The following is a 20,906-nucleotide window of genomic DNA, read 5'->3' on the forward strand; positions in this document are numbered from 1 at the left end:
ACATGGTGTACAGAGGAAGCTGCTAAGATTAAGGAATGCTTTGATTTCTTATCAAAGGGATTGTGATAATGTTAATGCCTTGTACTGTTACAATGTTAACTTTTTCAGTTGTAGCTACAGTAGTTCCAACTGGTAATGTAACTGTGCCCAGGTTAAAACCTTGTTCTATACAATGTTATTTTATCCCATGTTTGGTTGTAGTTACACTTTTAATCCCTTATTCCCCTTGAAGTTTTCCAGTTTTAAGTTATAACAATCCTCTACCAACAGTAATTCTGCTCTAATCATTGAGTGATAGTTATGGGAGGCTGGATGAGGATACATAGAAACTCAATTATTTTTCCAACTTTTCTGCAAATTCAAAAGCAATTCAAACAGTTTTCAAAGGAGATCTTACAAAAGAGCACCCTTGACTCTTGATATGCCAAGCATTGCTCACAGCCTCATAATACAGGCTCACAGATCTCTACGGCATTCCCTTCTGCAGAAATAAAGAGAGTCAGACTTGTCCAAGATCACATAGCTAGTGAGTGTAGCGTTAGTATTCAAACTCCAGCAGTGACTCACACATATCTTCTACATGGTTTAAGAACCCTCCCCTCCTCAGCCACCAGAAGTTGGTTGGCATTAGCTTTGGTTTTGGTGTGGATAAGACACTCACTCTTTCCTGAACCCTGTATTGTTGGGAGCACAGCTAAGTACAAAGATCAGCTCCATTGGCATTTGTCCTGGGCTTCACACTGTTAATCTGCACAGTCACAGGCTAGCTTTCTTTTACATTTCTGTTCTTCAGAATGCTAAAACAGAGCACATTAAACAGACTGTTCTTCTTTGGGCCTGTTGGCTCTCAAGTGTGGGGCCTGTATCCAGACATCATGGTGTACATGATCACTGTCTTCTTCTACCATGCCTGTCTTTTACATTACTCATGCACAGCCACTTCTGAGCTGGGCATGAAATCCACCTCTGTGTGGACAGACCCGAGCTCTGCCTCAGCCTCAGATGGAGGTGCAAGTGACCAAGAGGGGACTAGTGAAGACTGCTGAGTGTGTGGGGTGGGGCAGCATCCTTACTGAATAGCAGAATGGGAGGACTCAGGCACTTCTGAGACTTCAAGAACTTAAATAAGGGGAAAGGAGATACACACTATAAGGAACTCAGGGATGCCCTATGCGAAGGCCCTTGTATAGGGAAGAAGCCTGAGTGAGTTAAAGAGAGAGAGACTGGGGTGTGGAGCCATGGCAGAGTTCAGAGTTGCCCCATTTTCCTTCTCAGTGGGGGAACAAGCTGGCTCAGGGCCCTTACTTGAAGTGGATATCACAGTCTCATTACCAGCCTTCCTGTGTGCAGCTTCTGCTATTGGTTTTTATAAGTACAACTTGAAAGTCATTAGGTGATGGGAAGACTCTGCAGTAACTGGCCACTATTTACATGCAAATTGCAGAATGTCAGGGAAGTCAGTGCTATTCAGAACATGTTCTAAATTCACACTGACTCCCCATCCTCTAAAGATTCTAAACTGCACAGCAGTCTTACTTCTATTTGAGCATTTCTCAGAAGAAATCCTGGATTGAAGGATTATAGAAATGACAGATCTGAGAATCTTCCTAATCTTGGGTCACTGCCAGTTGATGGTAGGGAGGAAACACCATAGAAGCCCATAACACCAGTAGCAGAACATGGGCTCTGAGACCAGCACGTGCTCCACGGAGCATCAGGGTGGAAGGGAAGCCCTCCAACCTCAGGTGAGGCTACCTGCTACCAACATGATAGGATCCCAAGCCAGAGCTGTGGAAACAGAAATCTTAGGTAATCTTGGATGGTATAGGGGTATCTACACCACCATCTCTTGTGTAACTGATTATTACCATAAGCCAAAGTGCTCATGTGACTTTAGGCCAGCCACAGGGTTACCCTGAGCAGCTACCATCTGATGGGGGATGTCCTTCTGTATGCTATGAATATGTTCTTTCTTATTGGCTGATAATAAATGCTGATTGGTCAGTAGCCAGACAGGAAGTATAGGCAGGGCTACCAGACTAGGAGAATGCTGGGAAGAGAAAAGGCAGAGAAGCAGTAGACAGGGAGATGCCATATAGCCACCAGGAAGATAGGATACTCAGGCATTCTCTGTTAACCCAAGACTACGTGGAGAGACATTGACTAATAGAAATGGTTTAACAATTAAGAGAGAGCTAGCCAATAAGAAGCTTAACCCATTGGCCAAACAAATTATAACTAATATAAGCCTCTGTGTGTTTATTTGGGACTAAAGAGCCATGGAACCAAGCATAACAGACACTTCAGTCCATAACCTTCAGATACTACAATACTTTCTGGGTTCTCTGGCTCTCAGTTACAGGAATTTGGCCCCATCAATGGGCATAGATTTTTGTAATGTCAGATTTGTCAGAGAAGTGAGGCTTAACATTAAAACCACCAACTGGACATATTGCTGGACACAGAAAAACTTTGGCTGACAGATGGCCGCTTAGAGACAGGTGTGCATAGTGGCTTCTCACCCAATGGGAGGCAAGTATCTTCTGTTCTCTACTTTTCTGCTAACCCAAGCCTTGTGCATGTGGCACTGTGATGGAGAAGTAGGCAAGGGTATTTCTAATGATTCTCATGATCCCTACACATTGGAAGACTGCTGATCAGCTTCTGGAACAATGATGGCTTCTCCTCTTTCCCACCCAACTAATCACCCTATAAACTACTTTTGGAGTGATGGTTGGAGTCTGGGTTGGAACTCATACAGCTACACTTATAAGAGTACAAAGAAGCCATCATGAGTCACAGCTTAGTCCTTGGACCACAAGGATTCAGCTACATCACTCAGGCCCTCCTCACTGGACCTCAATCAGAAGAAACACTTGGGACTAAGGGATGAATTTGCTTCCCATAAGGCATGGCTGTAGCTGAAACAGGACCAAAAAGAAGCCAGATGAGGCTCTGGGCTGACCATGAGCTCTTAGCTCTCAGGCTTCAGCTCCTCACTTTTAGAAAGAGAAGAGGTTGGGCACAAAATTTAGAGTTTCTTTCCATTTTAAAACAACTATGTGGCTAGGATGATAGCTCAGTAAGAAATTGCTTACTGTGTAAGCCTGTGGATCTGAGTTCGATTCCCAGAACACAGGGAACTAAATTAGGTGTGGAGCAGGAGCATATGGTTGTAATCCCAGCACCGTAGAGACAGAGACGGATGGATTCCTAGGGCTTGCTGGCCAGCCAGTCTAACCAAATCAGTGATTCCCAAGCCAATTGGAGACTGTCTCAAAAATACCAAGTGAATAAAGTCCTTTAGATTGTCTTCTGATCACCACATATACACATACTAGTGCATGTGCACCTGCACACAAATGACACACACACAAATACAAACCTAGGGTAAAACCTAGAATGGGACAGGTTACTGTTCCTTCCCACTTGTTAGAAAGTTTCCCTTCCCATGGATCAAATATTGCTAGTGTTTCTCCACTCCACCAGTGACAGACAAAGAATGGGTTGACTTCCAAGTATTAGTTGCCTCCCTGGCTATGGCAAAGCGATTTCAGGACAGAGTGGGGGCAGGGGACCTCTAAACTGTGGCTGTCTATGCCTAAGGCAGTCTGGGAATGTCAGCCCTAATCAGGGATTAGTGCCATTCGAAGTCAGGGGGAGGGCAGGGAGAAACTCCATCAGGCTTGGTCTCAGGGGTCAGGTTCTCACTAGTATAAATGCCAGCATCTGTTCCCTTCGTATCATCACTGTAACAACAGCAAAGGCCCAAGACACTGGGGTGTGGTAGAAAAGCAAATGACTGAGTTCCTATCTGCCACAAAATCCTTAATTTGAATTCAGTCAAGCAGCATTTCCAGGCGTCTACCAATCAACTAGAACAAACACTGTGCCAAGAGATACTCCACCACCAGTTCCTATGCAAAAGTCACACAAAGCCCTGGCAGGAACCACCAGTTACTTTGAGCTTAAACCTAATAGAGTACAGGCACTTTCAGGCAGGGGCTCTCTTGGGATAAATGGCTGAATTTGACAAAGAACAGAAAGCAGACAGGGCAATGCAAACAGGCCAGTGTCTTTCCAGCCCCCAAATGCCCTCCCCAACCACATAGGCCAGGTTTACAGGAGCTTTCACCTGCCACTAATTCCAGGGGAATTTACTTGCCCAATCAAGATCAGCACTAAGGAGGGGCTTCCTGTTATTTCTGGTCAAGCCTCCAGGCATAAAGAACCCTGAGAGCATATCCAGAGTGACCATATCTTAGGAAGTCAACCAAGAAGTGACAGGAAATGAAACATCCAAAATTCACAGAAGGGAGGGTCACTGACTCTGGGACACTGGTGTCCAACTCCTATAGCACACTCAATAGCACCCTACAGAGAAAGAGAACAAGACTGGCATCAGCTTGGGCAACTCCATATTCTCCTTGATTGGGCCAGGCTTCTGACACCAGATTAAATGGGGGTCAGTGACTGCAGCTTCATGGTAAGATGGTGGTTATGCGCACATATGAGGGCACATAGCTTTCATGCTGACTTAGGTAGAGGTCCAGCTCTGGTGACTGAGCGCCTATTCTAGGTATCAAGACAGATGTCAACTATGCTTGTAGCCTTTGCATCCAAAAGTCTTTTTCCAAAAGTCCAGTGCAAAGTCTCTTGTACTGCTGGACTGTTGGATGTGTGCTAATTTATCCTTTTAAAACTTTTTTTTTTTTTTTAAAGTTCCATGGCCACATGTGCCAAGGCCATGGCACAAAATCTAAGCTCGGCCCCACTGTGGAATATTCTGAAAGTAGACAGGTTCAGCCATGACAGTGACTTAACACTGTGGTATTCACTGTGTCCAAAGGCTGGTGGTGTGGGGTGTCTCCACTGGGCTGCACACAGGTGCAGATGCCTCTGTACCTGAAGTCCAGGGACAGATGCAGAGCTGACAGGTGCCAGCTCTGTCCCACCAAGATCCTAATTTCCCTGTGGAACGCCTCCAAATTGTAGACGCCAGAAACTTGTCCTTACACTAACATCTCTTAAATGTAAAAATAAGTCAGCAAGCAATTAATAAGGAAAGAAACAGCCACAGGATTGTGAGACACCGAGCTGGGTAATAAGCTCAAGGTGTAAGGTCAGCACATTTGGGTCTATGCCCTGGCTCTGACACCAAAGACTATGCAAGTCTAACCTTCTAGACCTCAGTTGTATGATGGTGAGAGCCATGCTGATTTGGGAGTGAGTTAACAGCTCTCAGGGCCACACTTGTCAAGCAGTGAGAGCTCAACAAATGGTCACTATTCTGTGATATGCTCAGAAATGCAAACCTTTTAGAATTGAGAAGCTCTAGGCAGAGGGCAACAGATTTGAAATGGAAGCATATTTGGATCACAGTTATCCAGTGAAGGCGGGTAAAAAGTTCAAAATCAATAAATGTCCACCCAGAATCCACCAGGGGCCAGCTAGGTGAGGACAGTTCCTCTGAGCAGAGGACATACATACACCAGAGACAGCATACACCAGGGAGCCACCGATGTCTGGTGTATGAAACAGCCATGATTCCCACTGCAGGTGCTTCACTCTCCCTGGTCTTAACTTGTAAGATGGAATAAATGCCTTGCCTTGGTAGGCTCAGAGTGGCCGGTCAGGGGCTGTGGAGGCCTTCAATCGACAGAGCTCTTTCTGGCGGACCCCTCACCCTCAAACACCACGCTTTCCTAGGAACTCACCCCTCTTCTTTCGGCCTCATAGTTCAGAGCGGTCACCCAGGCCGTTTGCCACTGGCTTCCCCAGCTATCCAGAGTCAGTATCCAGGAAAGAAGCGTGTCTGACTCCCGGCGCGGCCGTTCCTCCGGCTCCGCCCGCCGCCGGGGCGGGGGTCGCGCCCTGGCCAGCGTCCATTGCGCCAAATACAGGCCCACCGTGCCCAGGGCCGCGACGAAGAGCGACACCAGGATGAGCCACTGTACCTCGCCGAGCCACGAGCCCATGCTGACGGAGCATACCCGGCGCGCGCGCCTCGACTTCCCCGAGCAGCCTTGGCCCCGGGGCACAGAGCGGGCGGGTGGCGACTCAAGACATCCGCTGGGGCGCAGGGGCGCCGGGGCGCAGGGATCCGGGGACCGGGGCCTGACAGGCCGGGGCCAAGGACGCGAGGAGAGCGCCGGGGACCGGACTGCGCGCCGAAGAGAGCGCTGCGCACCTAGGACCGGAATGCAAGACTGAGGCGGCCTCTCCCCACGCACGGCTGGGAAGTGCGGGCCAGGCGCTTCCTCTTAGCTCTCAGCCCCGGGCGTCCGTCCGGACCTCGGCCGCAGCAACCACAGGAGGACCGGCCCGAGGGCGGGCAGAAACGGAGTCTCCCTTCACAGCTCCGCCCCCTTAAAGGCCCCGAGGGCCCGCACATCATAAATGCTCAAGGCCTCTCCGACCACAAACCTGAGTGGTAGCAAGGTGGTGAACTCGTGCAGTGTTCGACCCCAAAGGCTACTGCCGGGTGCCCTGGTGGGCTGTGTGTCGGTAAGAGATGCCCCAATTAAGTGAGCATTCCAAGAGTTTCAGGGATCACCAAGACTGGGTTTTTGCAAGGCCAGCCTCAGCAGCAAGAAGCAGCCACTCTAATTCAAGATCCTGGAATATGCTTATCAAACCCAGACCCTAGTTCAGGATGTGGATGTATCGTTGACTTTTTTGGAGAGAGTGTGTGTGTGTGCCCCTTGTCTGTACTTTGTGCCTTTGTAACACACTTCTGCATATGCTCACCTTGAGAAGGGAATGTTAGGAAAGTTGTCAGAAACAGAGTAGCCAGATTCTGTTAAGACTGACACAGCCTTATCTCTTAACATGGTTCCCGTGTGTGTGTGTGTGTGTGTGTGTGTGTGTGTGTGTGTGTGTGTGTGTGTGTGTGTGTGTGTTTGCAGCTGCTTCAAGTTGGGCTAGGTTCAGCCTTCTCTTAGCCAATAGAGATTTGGGAAGACCAGGGGGAGATTTGGACCTAGCCATGTCCTGTAAATTACCATAGGCTGATGAGCACTGGTATAGTCCATAGGCTAGAGGCTCAGACCTATTCTCCTCTCCCCCTTTACATGTGGTATTTTAAGTATCTGTTCTCATTTGAAGAAAGAGTCTGTTATTTTCTGATCTACAGCTAAATCTGTGCAGTTGAGTGATGTGGGTCTTACCAGGCACCTGAAAGTCTAGACCATATCTACCTGTGCCCAAATCCATCTGTGTTCATGTGAGTTCACGTGTATGCTGGCTGCCACTGTGTGGGCGGTGATGAGGAGCTCATCCATCCTGTGTGACTGGTGCAACCAGTCTCATTCCTTAAATGACATGTCTCAGAGACTTCTCACCCCACTGACACAGCTACAGGCTTTTAACAAACTGCAAATTAACCACCACCCCAGTCTGGAATGTGTCATATTTCCATATGTGTCTACAAAGAGATTGTTGACATGCAGAATTGCAGGGTGTCAATATTTGCTTCTAGAAGCAAACTGTGGGGAAATAATGACAGTGGCTTATGGGACAATGCACATGGTCAAAACATGCTTGCAAACAGAGCAGAAACACCTTGTAAGTTCATGAAGAGATCAAGCCCTTCTAGTTTCTGCTCTCAGTAGATGACCCATTGGCTCTGGGCTACTCAGTTTTCTGGCAAAAGCAGCACACACATTCCTCACCATGTGATATTCCTTGTTCCCTGTGAGGCAGCTGTTCCTTTCCCACACCCATCTTTGACCGGGGAGCAGGCTCCAGTTCTCCTGTGAAGGGCAACTGCCCTCACTTCAGTTGATTTCAATAGGTCTAGTTTCAGTCACATTTGACTGTGGCTGTTTGTTGAGTTTAACCTCTCTCTCTCTTTCTCTCTCTCTCTCTCTCTCTCTCTCTCTCTCTCTCTCTCTCTCTCTCTCTCTCTCTCTCTCTCTCTCTCTCTCACTCACACACACACACACACACACAGAGAGAGAGGGGGGGATTCCATGTGTGTTTCAGGTACATGCACCCTGCACAGCAGCAGAGACTGCAGGACATCAGGTGTCCTACTCCACTTTCTGCCTTACTCCCTTGAGACAGAATCTCTTCACTGTCTCTGGAGCTAGGCTGTTCACCAGCAAGCCCCAGCATTCTCCTTCTTTATCCCTTTCCCCCAGCACTGGTGTTATAGGCAGGCATGCACCCATGGCTTTTTACATGGGTTCAAGGGATTTAAACTGAGGTCCTATACAGTAAGTGTTCCTACCCACTGATCCATCTCCCTAGTCCAGGTTTTAAAACTCTTCAACACAAAACTTTGTGACTCTGAGTTTCTGTGAGTAGGTGGGATAGGAGTCTGTGTGTGGAGGAGGACCCTAGGTGTGCTGGCTGCTGTCCCCAAATCCACTCTCCTCTGTGGTAATTAATGGGTGTGAAACATCTCCCAGCTGCTTAGCCTGAGCTTCAAGCATTTTATATGCAGCCACAGGAGCCACCAAGAGCTGCTGCCTGCCTGGAGAACTTCCAAAGGCATCACTCTAAAATTGGACCAGATCTTCCTGCATTAGTGGGCTGGAAATAGTGGTAGATTGGAGGAAAGCAGAGAACCCATAATCTGAATTATTCTCCAGCATGCTTCCAAGAGCTGGCCCCTAGAGCCTTAAGCAAAAGGCCCACTGTTCACATTTCTGAGATGCTTGTCATCCAGTCAAAAGTTGCCTGTGGGATGTTTTATGCTGACTCACCCTGTTTCAGAGCAATTTCCTCACCTGTATATAAAGGTTGAACATATTTTGCCATCTTACCAAGCACAGAAGATAGGAGGATGCTGTATGTTCAGAAATAAACATATCTAGTGTTAAAAGCTTTGTGTCTGTATACAATTATCCTCATTCATATGAGAAATTATTTATTATTGTTGAACAGATATTTTCTGGGGTTTTTCTTAAAGAGTATCATGTATCCCAGGCTGACTTTTAACTATCCATGTAGCCCAAGATAATTCTGAACTCCTGATCCTCTTGTCTCTGCCTCCCAAGTTCTGGGATTATAGATGTATACCAACATTCCCAGCTTTATGTGATACTAAGGAATGGAACTTTGTTCCTCGTGCATGTTAGGCAAGCACTCTCCCAACTGAGCTACATCCCATGTCACTTAAAGGTTTATAAACATACTTACAAATAAGTGGGACTTTTTTTTTAAATTTCCAATATAATTATCTTAAATATCTGAACAAAAGGAAAAGGGGGTTCCAGGAACTCTCCAGTTTGTCTTTTCTCCTGGAAATGGCTGCTGGGATTATCAAGTTGTTCCCGGCATCCCAGCAGATAGCATTTTGGAGGGGGTGCGATAATGGTTGCCTCCCAGGCCAGTTAAACCAGCAGGGCCTATACTCTAAAGTCCCTGTCAGCCCAAGAATTCCTTTTCAGCTGACTTTGTGGTGCAATACCCAGGGCTATGCTGGGGGAGTGACCAGAGAATGTGGGAAGACATTTGGCTCAGTTTCCTGGCTCCATCCATTTTAGGCCAGTTTCCTGTCACATCTGTAGAGCCCAACCAAGGAGCCAATGGACCAGGCAAGGTACACATTCACACACACACACACACACACACACACACACACACACACACACACACACACACACAGTCCTCCTATCAGAGCTAGTCCCAGTCAAAATATCCCTTCTTTTCACCATATCACTTTCTGAACTTATGGCTGGGTCCTTTTCCCTGTGGCCTCTCTTAGGGGTAGCAACTGTCTCCAGCACTTTCAGTAAGAAAAAGTGTGTAGCCTCTGTGGGTGGAGAGCAGACAGCCACTTCTGTGTGGCCAACAGAAACAGCAGTATTATGAAGCAGTACCCCATCTAATAGAGATGGCACTCCAAATCCCAAAGATGCATCAGCAAGGTGAGACACCTGTAAACACTCATGAAGGTCACCTCAGCTGCCATCAGATCCTGCCCAAGACATTGGGCTTTTATGGACTCACTTCCTGCTCATGGCAACACTGGAAGGAAAACATTGTCCCACTTTAAAAATGAAACTCAGTTCAGAGAGGAGGAGGAGGAACTTGACCAAGTTCACAACAAGAAAATGGCTGGACTAAGGTTTAACCCCTTTGGGTTCTCTGTAACCAAACCCAACTTCCTGTCCTACTTTATAAAGACAGAAGGAAACTAATATTATGCTTGAAGTTTCAAAAAGCTGGAATTAAAGGACTCCCTTTTCTCTTGATCACATGTAGAAACTTGCCTAAAGGAAACACGGACTCTTAAACCTGAGAGATCAGTCATTCAGGAACCCACTCAAGGAACAGTAGAGAGTATTTGTAGGTCTTCAAGCCAGATCTGGGAAATATCTAGATGAATCTAGTCCTGGCATCAGGCAATCATATAATCATCTTGATTGGTCAGCATCCTAGTGCAAATACCCATCAAACAATAGCACATGCCTTCAGACCCAACCCAGGTGATGTCTGTTGATGAGCCTGAGTCACAGAAACATCGAGGAGGTGTTATAAGGATCTGAGCAGAGCCATATGCCCTAGGCAGACTGAGGAATTGCCCAGGATTCTGTTGAAGCTGAACATACAGAGGAATGTGGTTGGGTGACAGCCTGCCTCTCGAAGGTAGCTTGAGTAAGCTTCCCACAGGATTACTCAGCAGCAATTGCTCCTGTGGTTGGGTGGGATCACCCTTTATAGGAAAAAGCAGGAAGCCAAAGATAATTTTCTAAAACTTTCCCTTTATTGTGGGTTTTCCCAACTCCAAGGAGTACTGCCCCTCCTGTGCATGCACATCTGAAGTCTCTTGACAGAAGCTGGCATGGGAATTGACACTAAGCCTGGTTCACTATTAAAAGTGGAGTTTCTAGGGACTTAAATACAAAATAGACCCAGCGAACTGAGGAACAGAGATACGTATAGCCGACAGATATTCCTCCCTTCATGGACCCTTGATGGACTTCATGTAAAGGCTACATTAGATGTAGTACAAGGGCCTTGATTACTGGGGCAGGTCTTGAGGGCCAGCTTCTCAGAGCCCTGCTGCCATGTCTATTTCAGGGCTGACACTGTAATCAAACTATGCTATGGCTGTAAATGGGCATGATTATATTTTCCACAATATCAGACTTTATTTAATAGCAATATTTCAATTACATTTAACTAATTATTGAGTTATTAATTAATTTATTAATTCATTGATTATTTATTGATCAATAATTAGTAAATAAATTTAGTATTTAATAACAAGGGTTAGTGGTTTCAATAGCAGCAATTTGTCAGTTAATCCCATCTACCTTGATATTCTGACCTAGGCAGACACAGTCCTTTTATCTAATCTTAATTACTAATATTAACTCATATCATAAGGCTACAATAAACATACCTTCAATCTCCATATATGCAGCTTATATAATATATACAAGTTTAAAATGCTGCAGCACAGTTTAAAAGGTCTGAGAAGTAGGCTAATAGAAATGTTCATAAGATTTGTTATAGATAACATAATGGGCATGAACCCAGATGAGCTGCCAGGAAGCTGTTAGCTTAGAAAGGTCTTCTGAGAGTTACATTTAAGAGTAAGGCTCAGGGTAGAATTTAGCTAGCTGCAGGGTGAAAGTGCAGAACAGACCAGAGCAGTAAAACCATGGGTTCCGATCCAAGTTAGGTGAACAAATGAATGGGCAGGCAGTCAGGCTGGGCCAGAGCCTAGCTGAAGCGCCAAGCAGTCAGGAGCTTCCTGCCTGCCTGCCTGCCTGCCTGCCTGCCTGCCTGCCTGCCTGCCTATCCCTGACACACAGTGGGTGTCAGGTAGGTGGGGTTATGCTATCCTACTATAGGTGTCCATCTTTGTATAGTGTGCGGTCGAGGAAGTTGCACTTTTCTTCTCTCTGGTATGTCTTGGGCCTGGTTTTCTTGATATGATTCTGATATATACCCCGTGTCCCTACAGTCCTAACTCACTCCACTATACCCCAATAGAAATGTGACTCCCTTTCTATTCTCAGGAATAAGTCATTCATCGGTGCGTGATACATGGGCAGTGCCTTGCGGATGGTGCAGTTTGTGGTCCACCCAGGCAGGGGCCTCAGTCATCATCATCCCTCAAAGTGGAGTCAAAGCTGCTTGTGAAATGCAGGCTCTAAGGAAGACTGTTTCATACAATCTGGACTCACTTACTGTAGTCTAATCTCAGCAGCTGACCTTAGAATAAGACCTTGGCTGGATTTATTAGGCAAGCCTAATGGCTCTGCTAGAAAGGAGTCAATCCCTGAAGATGGACAAGACAGACTCAGCCCCTCAACTTGAGGCATGGGATGTCATCTCTTGCCAGAGAACAGTGTGAATTCCTTATAATTGATGTTTGTCCTGAGTTCTGAACTAAAATTTTCCCTTGTGCATTAAAAACAAAAAAGCCTATTTGAATACAGAAACAATCCAGAGGGAAAGTATTCTGTTTAAGAGTTAAAGGATACCACGTGTAATGGTGAACATCTTACATCCTAGCACTGGGGAGCCAGGGACAGGAAGATTGTGGCAAGTTCAAGGCCAGCCAGAGCTCTCTTGTGAGGCTGTCAAACAACAACAAACAAGAACAACATCAAAAAGAGCTGGGGTGGTTCACATTTGCAACTTAAGAGGCTGATGAAGGAGGATCTTGAGCCCATGACTAGTATAGGCTATACAGCAAGATCCTGTTGAAAGGAAGGAAGGAAGGAAGAAAGAAAAGAAGGAAGGAAGGAAGAAAGAAAAGAAGGAAGGAAGAAAAGAAGGAAGGAAGGAAGGAAGGAAGGAAGAAAAGAAGGAAGGAAGGAAGAAAAGAAGGAAGGAAGGGAGGGAGGAGCTAGGTTATATAGCAAGATCCTGTCTAAATAAATAAATAAGGGAACTATTAAAGCTGCACACCAATTACAAACTTGTTTTATGTTAAATAATAATGGTCCCCAATTGGACAATTAGACAAAGCAAACAATTGTTGGACCAGAAAATACTAAGTACCTGTTTGGTGGCACTTTGCAATTACTCTACTCACAGTCAGCACTGTTGCACTAGGAAGAGGCTGGAGGCCTCAGGCACTTAATTAAAGCAAGAGCATGCTTGAAGCCAAACTGTGTCTCCCTATGAAGCAGAGACAGCGGCCCCTGAGGCACAGACTCACAGGTAGCCCATAACACCTCATCTTCCAAGATGTGGATAGGCATCTCCAGGGTGGAGTGTGACCACATATGTGAGTTCTGGAGTCAAAGGCCATCTCCTGCAACATCATTCTGCACAGAAGCATGTGTTACAAGCAGTTTTCTCACCAACCTCGTCCCACAGCTGCGTCAGTTCCAAATAACACACAGAGACACTGTATTAGATATAAAGCTGTTGGCCTGTTACTGGCGCTTTTTATTGGCTAGCTCTGTCTTAAATATTAACACATTTATATTAATCTAAGTATTTCCACGTGGTCTTGGCTTACCGGAGAGGGTCTGGAGTTCTGCTCTCTTGATCCTACATTTTGAAACCTACTACTTATCCCCAAATCTTCCTTGTCTCCAAGTCCCGCCTATCTTGCTCTCCTATTGGCCAACAGGGTTTTATTCATTAACCAATACAAGAAACATATTTACAGAATGACATCTCCCACCAAGCATGTGCCCTCAGAATGTAACCAAGGGTGGGGAAGAGCCTTATTGAGCAGTTACCACCTCCAGGTCCTCAGGTCTTCAAGCCACCCCAAGTTTCTCTTACCAAGTCTGTTGGACTGTCCAGGAGTCAGGGGCCACATGGTCAGGAAGGAAGACAGTGTCAGGGGAAAGTGTCCAGTCTTCTATCACCAGGCTTTCTTTCTAGGTTGCAGAAACACCAGACAACAGAAAGGAGGTAACTGAGGGTCACAAAAGGAGATGAGAAGGTTGTCCTCTGTCCTCCTACCCATGAAAGCCCACTTATCATCAGAATTAAGGGCTGTATTTCTTTTCATTCTTCCCTCCATTATTTGTTCTCTAGATCTGTGTGTCCAGAAGGAAAAGCCAGTATAACCAGGGGTGAGCTGTACTCCCAACCTGCAGAATTTCTTGGAATCCAGCCAGTATCCTCTAGCTAAATCCCAGGGCTTCCCAAGGAACAGGAAACAAGCAAGCAGATGGGGGCAGTGGTCACTTGTCACTAAGAAGCAAGTGTGTAATGCTGTCACAGATGGGCAGATAGAACTGAGGCCCTGCCCCTAATGACCCTCCCAGAGAAGCAAGAAAAAGGATGCTGTGAGGACTTAGGTCACCATCAAGGGTACTGCTTTGGTGTCACACCCATACCAATTCACAACCTCAAAAATCTGTCAGACAGCCTTGTGAACGGAATTGTGTTGGGTTGGAGGGTCATAACAGAGACCAGTGGCTGATGAACCAATGTCTGTAAGTTTGGAGGCTAAGGCTCAAGGGTGAGATGCAGCATGATGTAGTACTGGTGGAGGATCTCTTCAGGTATAAACGGTCATCTTCTCAGATATCCTCATGTGGTAAAGAGCTCTCCAGACCCCTTGCTTTTTGAAAAATTTGTTTATCATATTTTTATGGTGCTTGGGATATAAACTGGGGCATAGAGAATGCTAGGCATAGCTCTACCTCTGAGTTACATATCTCAAGTTCTCTGGAGCCCTTTTTTATAAGGGCACTAATTATCAGACCCCTATCACCACCACATCTCCTAGTTAACTCCCAAAGGTCCACCTCCTTAACTTATCACATCGAGTTGGGATTTCAATAAATGGATTTGGGTGGGAGAGAGAGGCATGCAGGGGGTGTGAGACTGAGAGTCCTTGGCATCCCTGTCATCAGCCCCTCTGGAAGTCAATTTTGTTGGTACCCTAGAGACTCCTTAGCTAAACTATCCCATAGAACCAGGTTCAAAGATATAGAATCTCAGGGAAAGCCACTAGGCACAACAAAGACTGGCATTGGGGTCTTTGGCCAACATAATCAATCTTGGACTGGCCTACAAATAAACTGACCAACGATGCTATAAAAGTAATTAGAAACACCGAAGGAATCAGATGCTGCAGGCTCTGAGTTTAGGTCTTAGGAACACAGATGGAAAAAACAGATGTTACTATCCTTCATTTGTAAGTAAGGAACATGATGTCCAGAGATCTAGGCTGAAGCAAGGATTTTGTGGTACTCAATAGCCAGATGAGGTTGCAACATCCCTGGCTGCAAATCCACCTTTTGAAAGAGCAGCTGCAATGACTACACTACTGTTCTGAGGACAGTGTCTTAGGGTTTCTATTGCTGTGGTAAAACATCACAAAGAAAAGCAACTTTGGGTGGTAAGAGCTTATTTTGCTTAGTTCCACACCACAGTCCATTTATCAAAGGAAATCAGGGCAAGAATGGAAAAGGACAGAAATTGAATTAGAAGCTAATGCAGAAGCCATGGAGGAGTGTGGATTATTGGCTTGCTCCTCATGGCTTGCTCAGCCTTATAGCACCCAGGACCACCTATCCAGGGGTGGCACCACCCAAAATGAGCTGGGACATTCCATAACGATTGCTAATCAAGAAAACGACCCATAGGCTTGCCTATAGGCCAGTCTGGTGGAGACATCTTTTCAGTTGTGGTTTCTTCTTCCCAGGCGACTCTAGCTTGAGTCAAAATGACAAAGAAAAACACAGTGTCCTAGGGCCTGGTTTCACCTGCTTTACTTTTGGGACCCCTCAATTGCTGCAGAAGAGGAGTAGCCCCTGAACTCTTCTTGTACATCAATGGCCATTCATATCAACCAAGGTACTCTGTAATAAATCACAGAAATGTCCACAGGGCCAGGTACCAGGAGAGCCACAGTCCCCATTCTGGGTGGAAGGAGAGATAACCTGGACAGGTTCCATGGGTAGCTGTCAGGAAAACAAAGAAGTCAGCTGGCTGTTGAGAAAATCCTTGGCCCAGGAGTGCCAACCCCTGACACTGATGTTATGGGGATCCTCTGTCCTGGGAAGTTCCCTTCCTGCTTGGACCAAAGCACCATGGGAAGAAGTAAGAGCCCTTGGTCCTCCAGCTCACTGGGATTCATGATAGGAGCATGGCTGTGGCAGTAATGGTGCCAGTTTTCGGGCATCTGTGGAGGTCTTGAGCCTTATGTGCCTCATTCTGGGGATACATGTGAGCTGACAGCTCCCTTGCAGATCAAGAGTCCTAGAGGTGAAGTGAACTTCTGTTTGTCTGAGAGAGAACTGGAATCAGAGCTTTAAACTGACCCCTTGAAACACTGGTGGGAAATGCTACATAAAATGTGGTCCTCAGGGAGTTCTACAGGACTGTCGTGAGACTCTGAGGGGGCAGAGGGCCCAGACTTTATTCTGGGCTGAAACTCTGTTAAGTTCAATTATGAGGAGAAACCAAACACAAAATAGCTGTACCCACTCACACAGGAAGGATTTCTCAGCTCGTTCCCTCCCTCCCTCTCCCTTTGCCTCCCTCTCCCTTTGCCTCTCTCCCTCCCTCTCTCTCTTCTCTCTCTCTCTCTCTCTCTCTCTCTCTCTCTCTCTGTGTGTGTGTGTGTGTGTGTGTGTGTGTGTGTGTGTGTGAACTTCAGGTGCTGTTTCTCATTCATCCTCTACCTTGTTTTGAGACAAGATCTCCCTCACTGGTCTCGAGTTCATAAAATAGGCAAGGCTGGTTAGTCAGTGAGTACTAGGGACCCACTAGTCTCCACCTCCACAGGGCTGGGGGATTATAAGCACTAGCTACTCTACCTGGCTATTATGTGGATGTTGGAATAAAATTCAGACCCACAGCAAGCACTTTCCAGTTGCACCCTCTCCCCAGCCCTACCTTTAGCTGTGAGCAAAGTCTGCTTTGTCATTTTCAGACATATTGCCTCAGCTAGGGTAAATGAGAGAGATTTGGGGCTTAGGGTTCTGAATGCTAGGAATCCAAGAGCATAGCTCCAGTATCTGTGAGGGCCTCATGCTTCACCATGTGAGGCAATAGAGTGAGAACAAGCAAGAGGACCAAGTCTATGGCATGGACTACCTCTTAACACACCTGAGCCAGCTTCATGACTCATCTCTCTCATGACAACTAGGCACTCCCTGGGCCTCATCACAAACCCTTATTGCCCCAGCCCTCTTAAGGCCCATTGCCAATACTGTTGCATTAAGGATTGTTTTCTGCATGAGAATTTGAGGGACATGGCTTCTATTGAAGCCATGGTATCTGAGCTATCTCCAGGTATCTGAGTTGAAAGTGTCTATTAAATGCCTTCCATATCAGCCCAAATAAGATGTGCTTGTCATTGTGCTTGGCTGCTTCCCAGATGCCCCTGATCTCAGCAAGTATTCCCTAACAGGTCTGCCCTTGACTGTCTTTGATGCTAATTGTTCTGGTCTGTATTCTGTTTAGTGCAGTTCCTTTTTAGTGCAGGGAATCACACTAAGGAATGCAGATGAAAGAGGAAATCTGAATTAAAGAATGAGGATTTGTATGAAAAAAAAAAATCCAGAGCTAGGTGTTGATGGCTTGTGCCCATAATGCCAGCACTTGAGAAGCTGAGGCTAGAGGATCACTGTGAGTGTAAGGCTAGCATGGGCTACAATCTAAGACCCTGCCTCAAAACAACTAAGTCTAGCAGTTCTTTATTGTTACTGTGACAAAATAGTTGGCAAAGGCAGCTTAAGGAGCATGGAGTTCATTAGGCTTCAGAAGCCGAGGTAACAGGAGCATGAAGCAGCGGGTCACTCTGTGTCTGTTGACAGGGAGCAGAGAGCACCGAAAGCTGGTCTTCAGCTCTCCTTTTTATTCAGGCTGGAACCCAAGCCCACCAGATGATTCTACACTAAATAACTTATCTAGACGCTCCATCACAGGCATGCCTACAAGTTTGTTGCCATGGGTAGTCTAAATCCATCAGGTTGACAATTGAGATGTCATTAAATACCAACATGGATATGTGCCAATAAAGACAGTGTCAGGGCTTTCTGACTTTTACTCATCTACCCTGGGTCTTGAGGATCATATTCTCATGGCAGAAGCTGGACATTTGGTGCTGAGTCTCTGCTTGCCGCCTCAAAGAGGAAGATCATGGGTGCTGCTGATAAGGGGGTCAGAGGACATCATAAGTACTCTGCAAAACAAGATGTCTCTGCAAAACAAAATGTATGTGGAATCAATTTTTAATTTTTATTTCTCATGTTATTTCCATCTTGTGCTACAGATTTTGTTTCCTTTTGTTTTTATAATCTGAACTTATTTAGCATCCCTGTTTTGTCCCTAGCCCTGTCCTACACACTTTCAATTTTCTCTTACTGTCCCCCAATACATTCACTTTGGAGAGAGCATCATTACTTGACTGGAGGTCAGGCAAGGATTCTGGGATCCCTGCTAACCTCCCACTTCCCACTGGTATGTGTTCTAAAGTCTTCCTCTTTCCTGTCTCTCCATTGTTCTTTGATTGTGTTATCTTCAAAGAAGGCTTTATCATTCATCCAGCTTCAATTTTGATTTTATCTGCAAAGGTGATAAGCATCTGGGTGTCTTCAAAGTCTTCATCATCTTGATGGATACTGATGGTAGAGGAAGTGTCAAAGATGTGGAAGAGAAATTAGTGAGGGAGACTGATCCTGAGCCTGCATTCTAAAGGCTGGCTCCCCACAGATGGTCCTGTGCTTGGTGCACAGTTTCATCCTGCCCACAAGTATGCCTGATTCTGAGTGCTCAGCTGTGTATCCTTCCTCAGATACCAAGCAGGTCACTGAATGCACAAAGAAAACAAGGCTACTTGCTCCTGTTCATTCTTCATTCACCATTCTAGAGGCCATAGCCTACTGAATACCAGGTGTGCAGTCCATGTTCTGGGTCACACCTGAAAAGAGCTGCAATGTGCCTAGGGTTAACATGACTGAGGCCACATGCTGGTGTTCTGACCTACCTTGTGACTCAGCCTCATTCTGGCATAGCCTGTGCCCAAATGGGCCCTGACACTACTCTGTCTCAGTTGCACCATGGGTTGACTCCTGCTTAGGTTTCTTTACTGACTCTGGTGGAAGCTGGTGCTATGTTGTGCAGCATTCACGGGTCTTGAAGTGACATACATTATCCCTGGGAGTAGACCTAGACTAATTAATGGGTGCCAGAAGATGGAGGGCAACTGACAAATGTTCACTTCTGTGTCTGTGACATTCTTTTTGCATCTTCAAAGTGTAACTATCCTTACAGAAATGAAGATATTCAAAGAGACACACACTATGCCCTCACTTTGGCTGTCAGACTATGGAAACAATGATTCCTAAGGAATTAGAATTTCTGTAGGAATCTTATGCTCAGAGAAGGAAAAGGCTGAAGACTGGGGCCAGGCTAAGGAGGAACCTGGAGCGTAAAGAGATTTCATACAGTTCTGACAACTATGTCAGACCACCTTGAAGAAGTGATTTGAGTTGGGACAAGTATAGTTTAGTGATGGACAGGACCACACCTTGACCATGACTACTTAGCTATGTATGCCCCTTGTCCTCTGTTTAAGCCTAAAACTCATGTACAACCCCCTCCCTCAATGACACTTGTGGTCAAGTGGCTACATTGACTGCATCTCCTTTCTCTGCTTTTTTCTGTTACTTGTCCTGTAAGCAGCCTATTGAGGACAGATTGCTAAGTTTGGCTTCTCAGGGCCATCAGGGCCCACACTCTGACCCTAATAACTCCTGTAAGGAGAAGATTCATACAGAAGGCAACCCTACTTACCCATATCACAAACAGCTCAAAAGCAACCTGGATGCCCTTTATTACTGTGTTGTCTCTTTTGGGCCTTGGAGCAGTTTCCCAACATAGAGTAGCAGGGAATAGCTCTCACTCTTGTGGGAAAGCACTAAGGTGGGTCAAAGAGCCACATCCCTAAGGTAGAAAGAAGCATGCACAACTACAAAATCCTTTAGGAACAATTCTCCATATTTTAAAGATATGTTTTTTTTCAGAACATCAAAGTAACTGAACATATTGAAGGTAAATTGACTATCCCTTCCCTGTAATCAGATTTGTTGCTTATTTATCAGATATCTGGTAGGCATCATTCTAGGCCAGGCATGGGAATACTGAAAGATATAATACCATGTCCTGGGCCTGATTCATCTAGTGAGGAAGACCAGAAACGGACAGGACAGAAGGTAGCAGGAGGTGAGTAGCTATCAGTGCTTTATGAGGCCATTTAAGAGGAACAGCTACTTTGGGTTGGCAGAAAAAAAAAAAAATGGGTGGAAAGAGGCCTGGACATTCTTCCTGGAGGAAACAATGCCACCCACAGCAAATAGGGTCCAGGACCCTCAACTGGACAAAATGTAGGCTTGGGATCCCCTAGTGTGGATGGATAGAGGGATTTGTTATGGTTTCTATCTGAAATGTCCTCCAAAGGCTGTGTGCTGTAGACTTGGTAACTAACCAGGGTCCCACTGGGAGGTAGTGTAGTCTTTGGGAGGGAAATCCAGCTGAAGTAAGTCATCAGAGCTGTACCTCAAAGGGGACCACAGTGCCTAGCTGTTAGGTAAGCAGCTCTGCTCTACAATGCGCTCCACCATGACATTCTGTCTTGCCACAGGCCTAAAGCAATGGGGCAGCTCACCACAGACTGCAACCTCTGACACTGTGGGACAAGTAAGCCTTTACTCCTTCAAGTCACTTCAGGGTTTTGTCATGATGACAAGGAGCTAACACAGCTCCACTGTGGAAGACAGGGTGGAGAGCTAGTTATATTGTCTCCAAATCGAAGCGGCTATTCTGTAAAACATTATGTACTCTCCAGTGCCTTGCATGAGTAGTACCTGACACCTGGCCCTACCATACCCTCTAGCCCATATCCATAAGAAACCAAGATATACTGGACATTGGTTTTTACAGCATGGCACTTAAGAGATTTTGCATGTGATGAGGTCTGGGGACGAGGCAGGAGACCAATAAATTTAAACCCA

The 20,906-nt window shown here is 46.0% G+C and overlaps 1 protein-coding gene across 1 annotated transcript in view; it reads right to left on the bottom strand.

Annotated features, from left to right (window-relative positions):
• C2cd2 (C2 calcium dependent domain containing 2) overlaps positions 1-6,281 on the bottom strand; it is a 57,408-nt gene extending 51,127 nt beyond the window's left edge. Inside the window, exon 1 of the mRNA XM_051191964.1 lies at positions 5,718-6,281. Coding sequence (XP_051047921.1) covers positions 5,718-5,978 — 261 coding nt within the window. The 5' untranslated portion in view covers positions 5,979-6,281. The remainder of the gene's footprint in view (positions 1-5,717) is intronic.
• Between the last annotated feature and the right edge of the window lie 14,625 nt (positions 6,282-20,906).

Source organism: Phodopus roborovskii, unplaced genomic scaffold (genome assembly GCF_943737965.1).
Source record: "Phodopus roborovskii unplaced genomic scaffold, PHOROB, whole genome shotgun sequence".
Classification (NCBI taxonomy): Eukaryota; Metazoa; Chordata; class Mammalia; order Rodentia; family Cricetidae; genus Phodopus; species Phodopus roborovskii.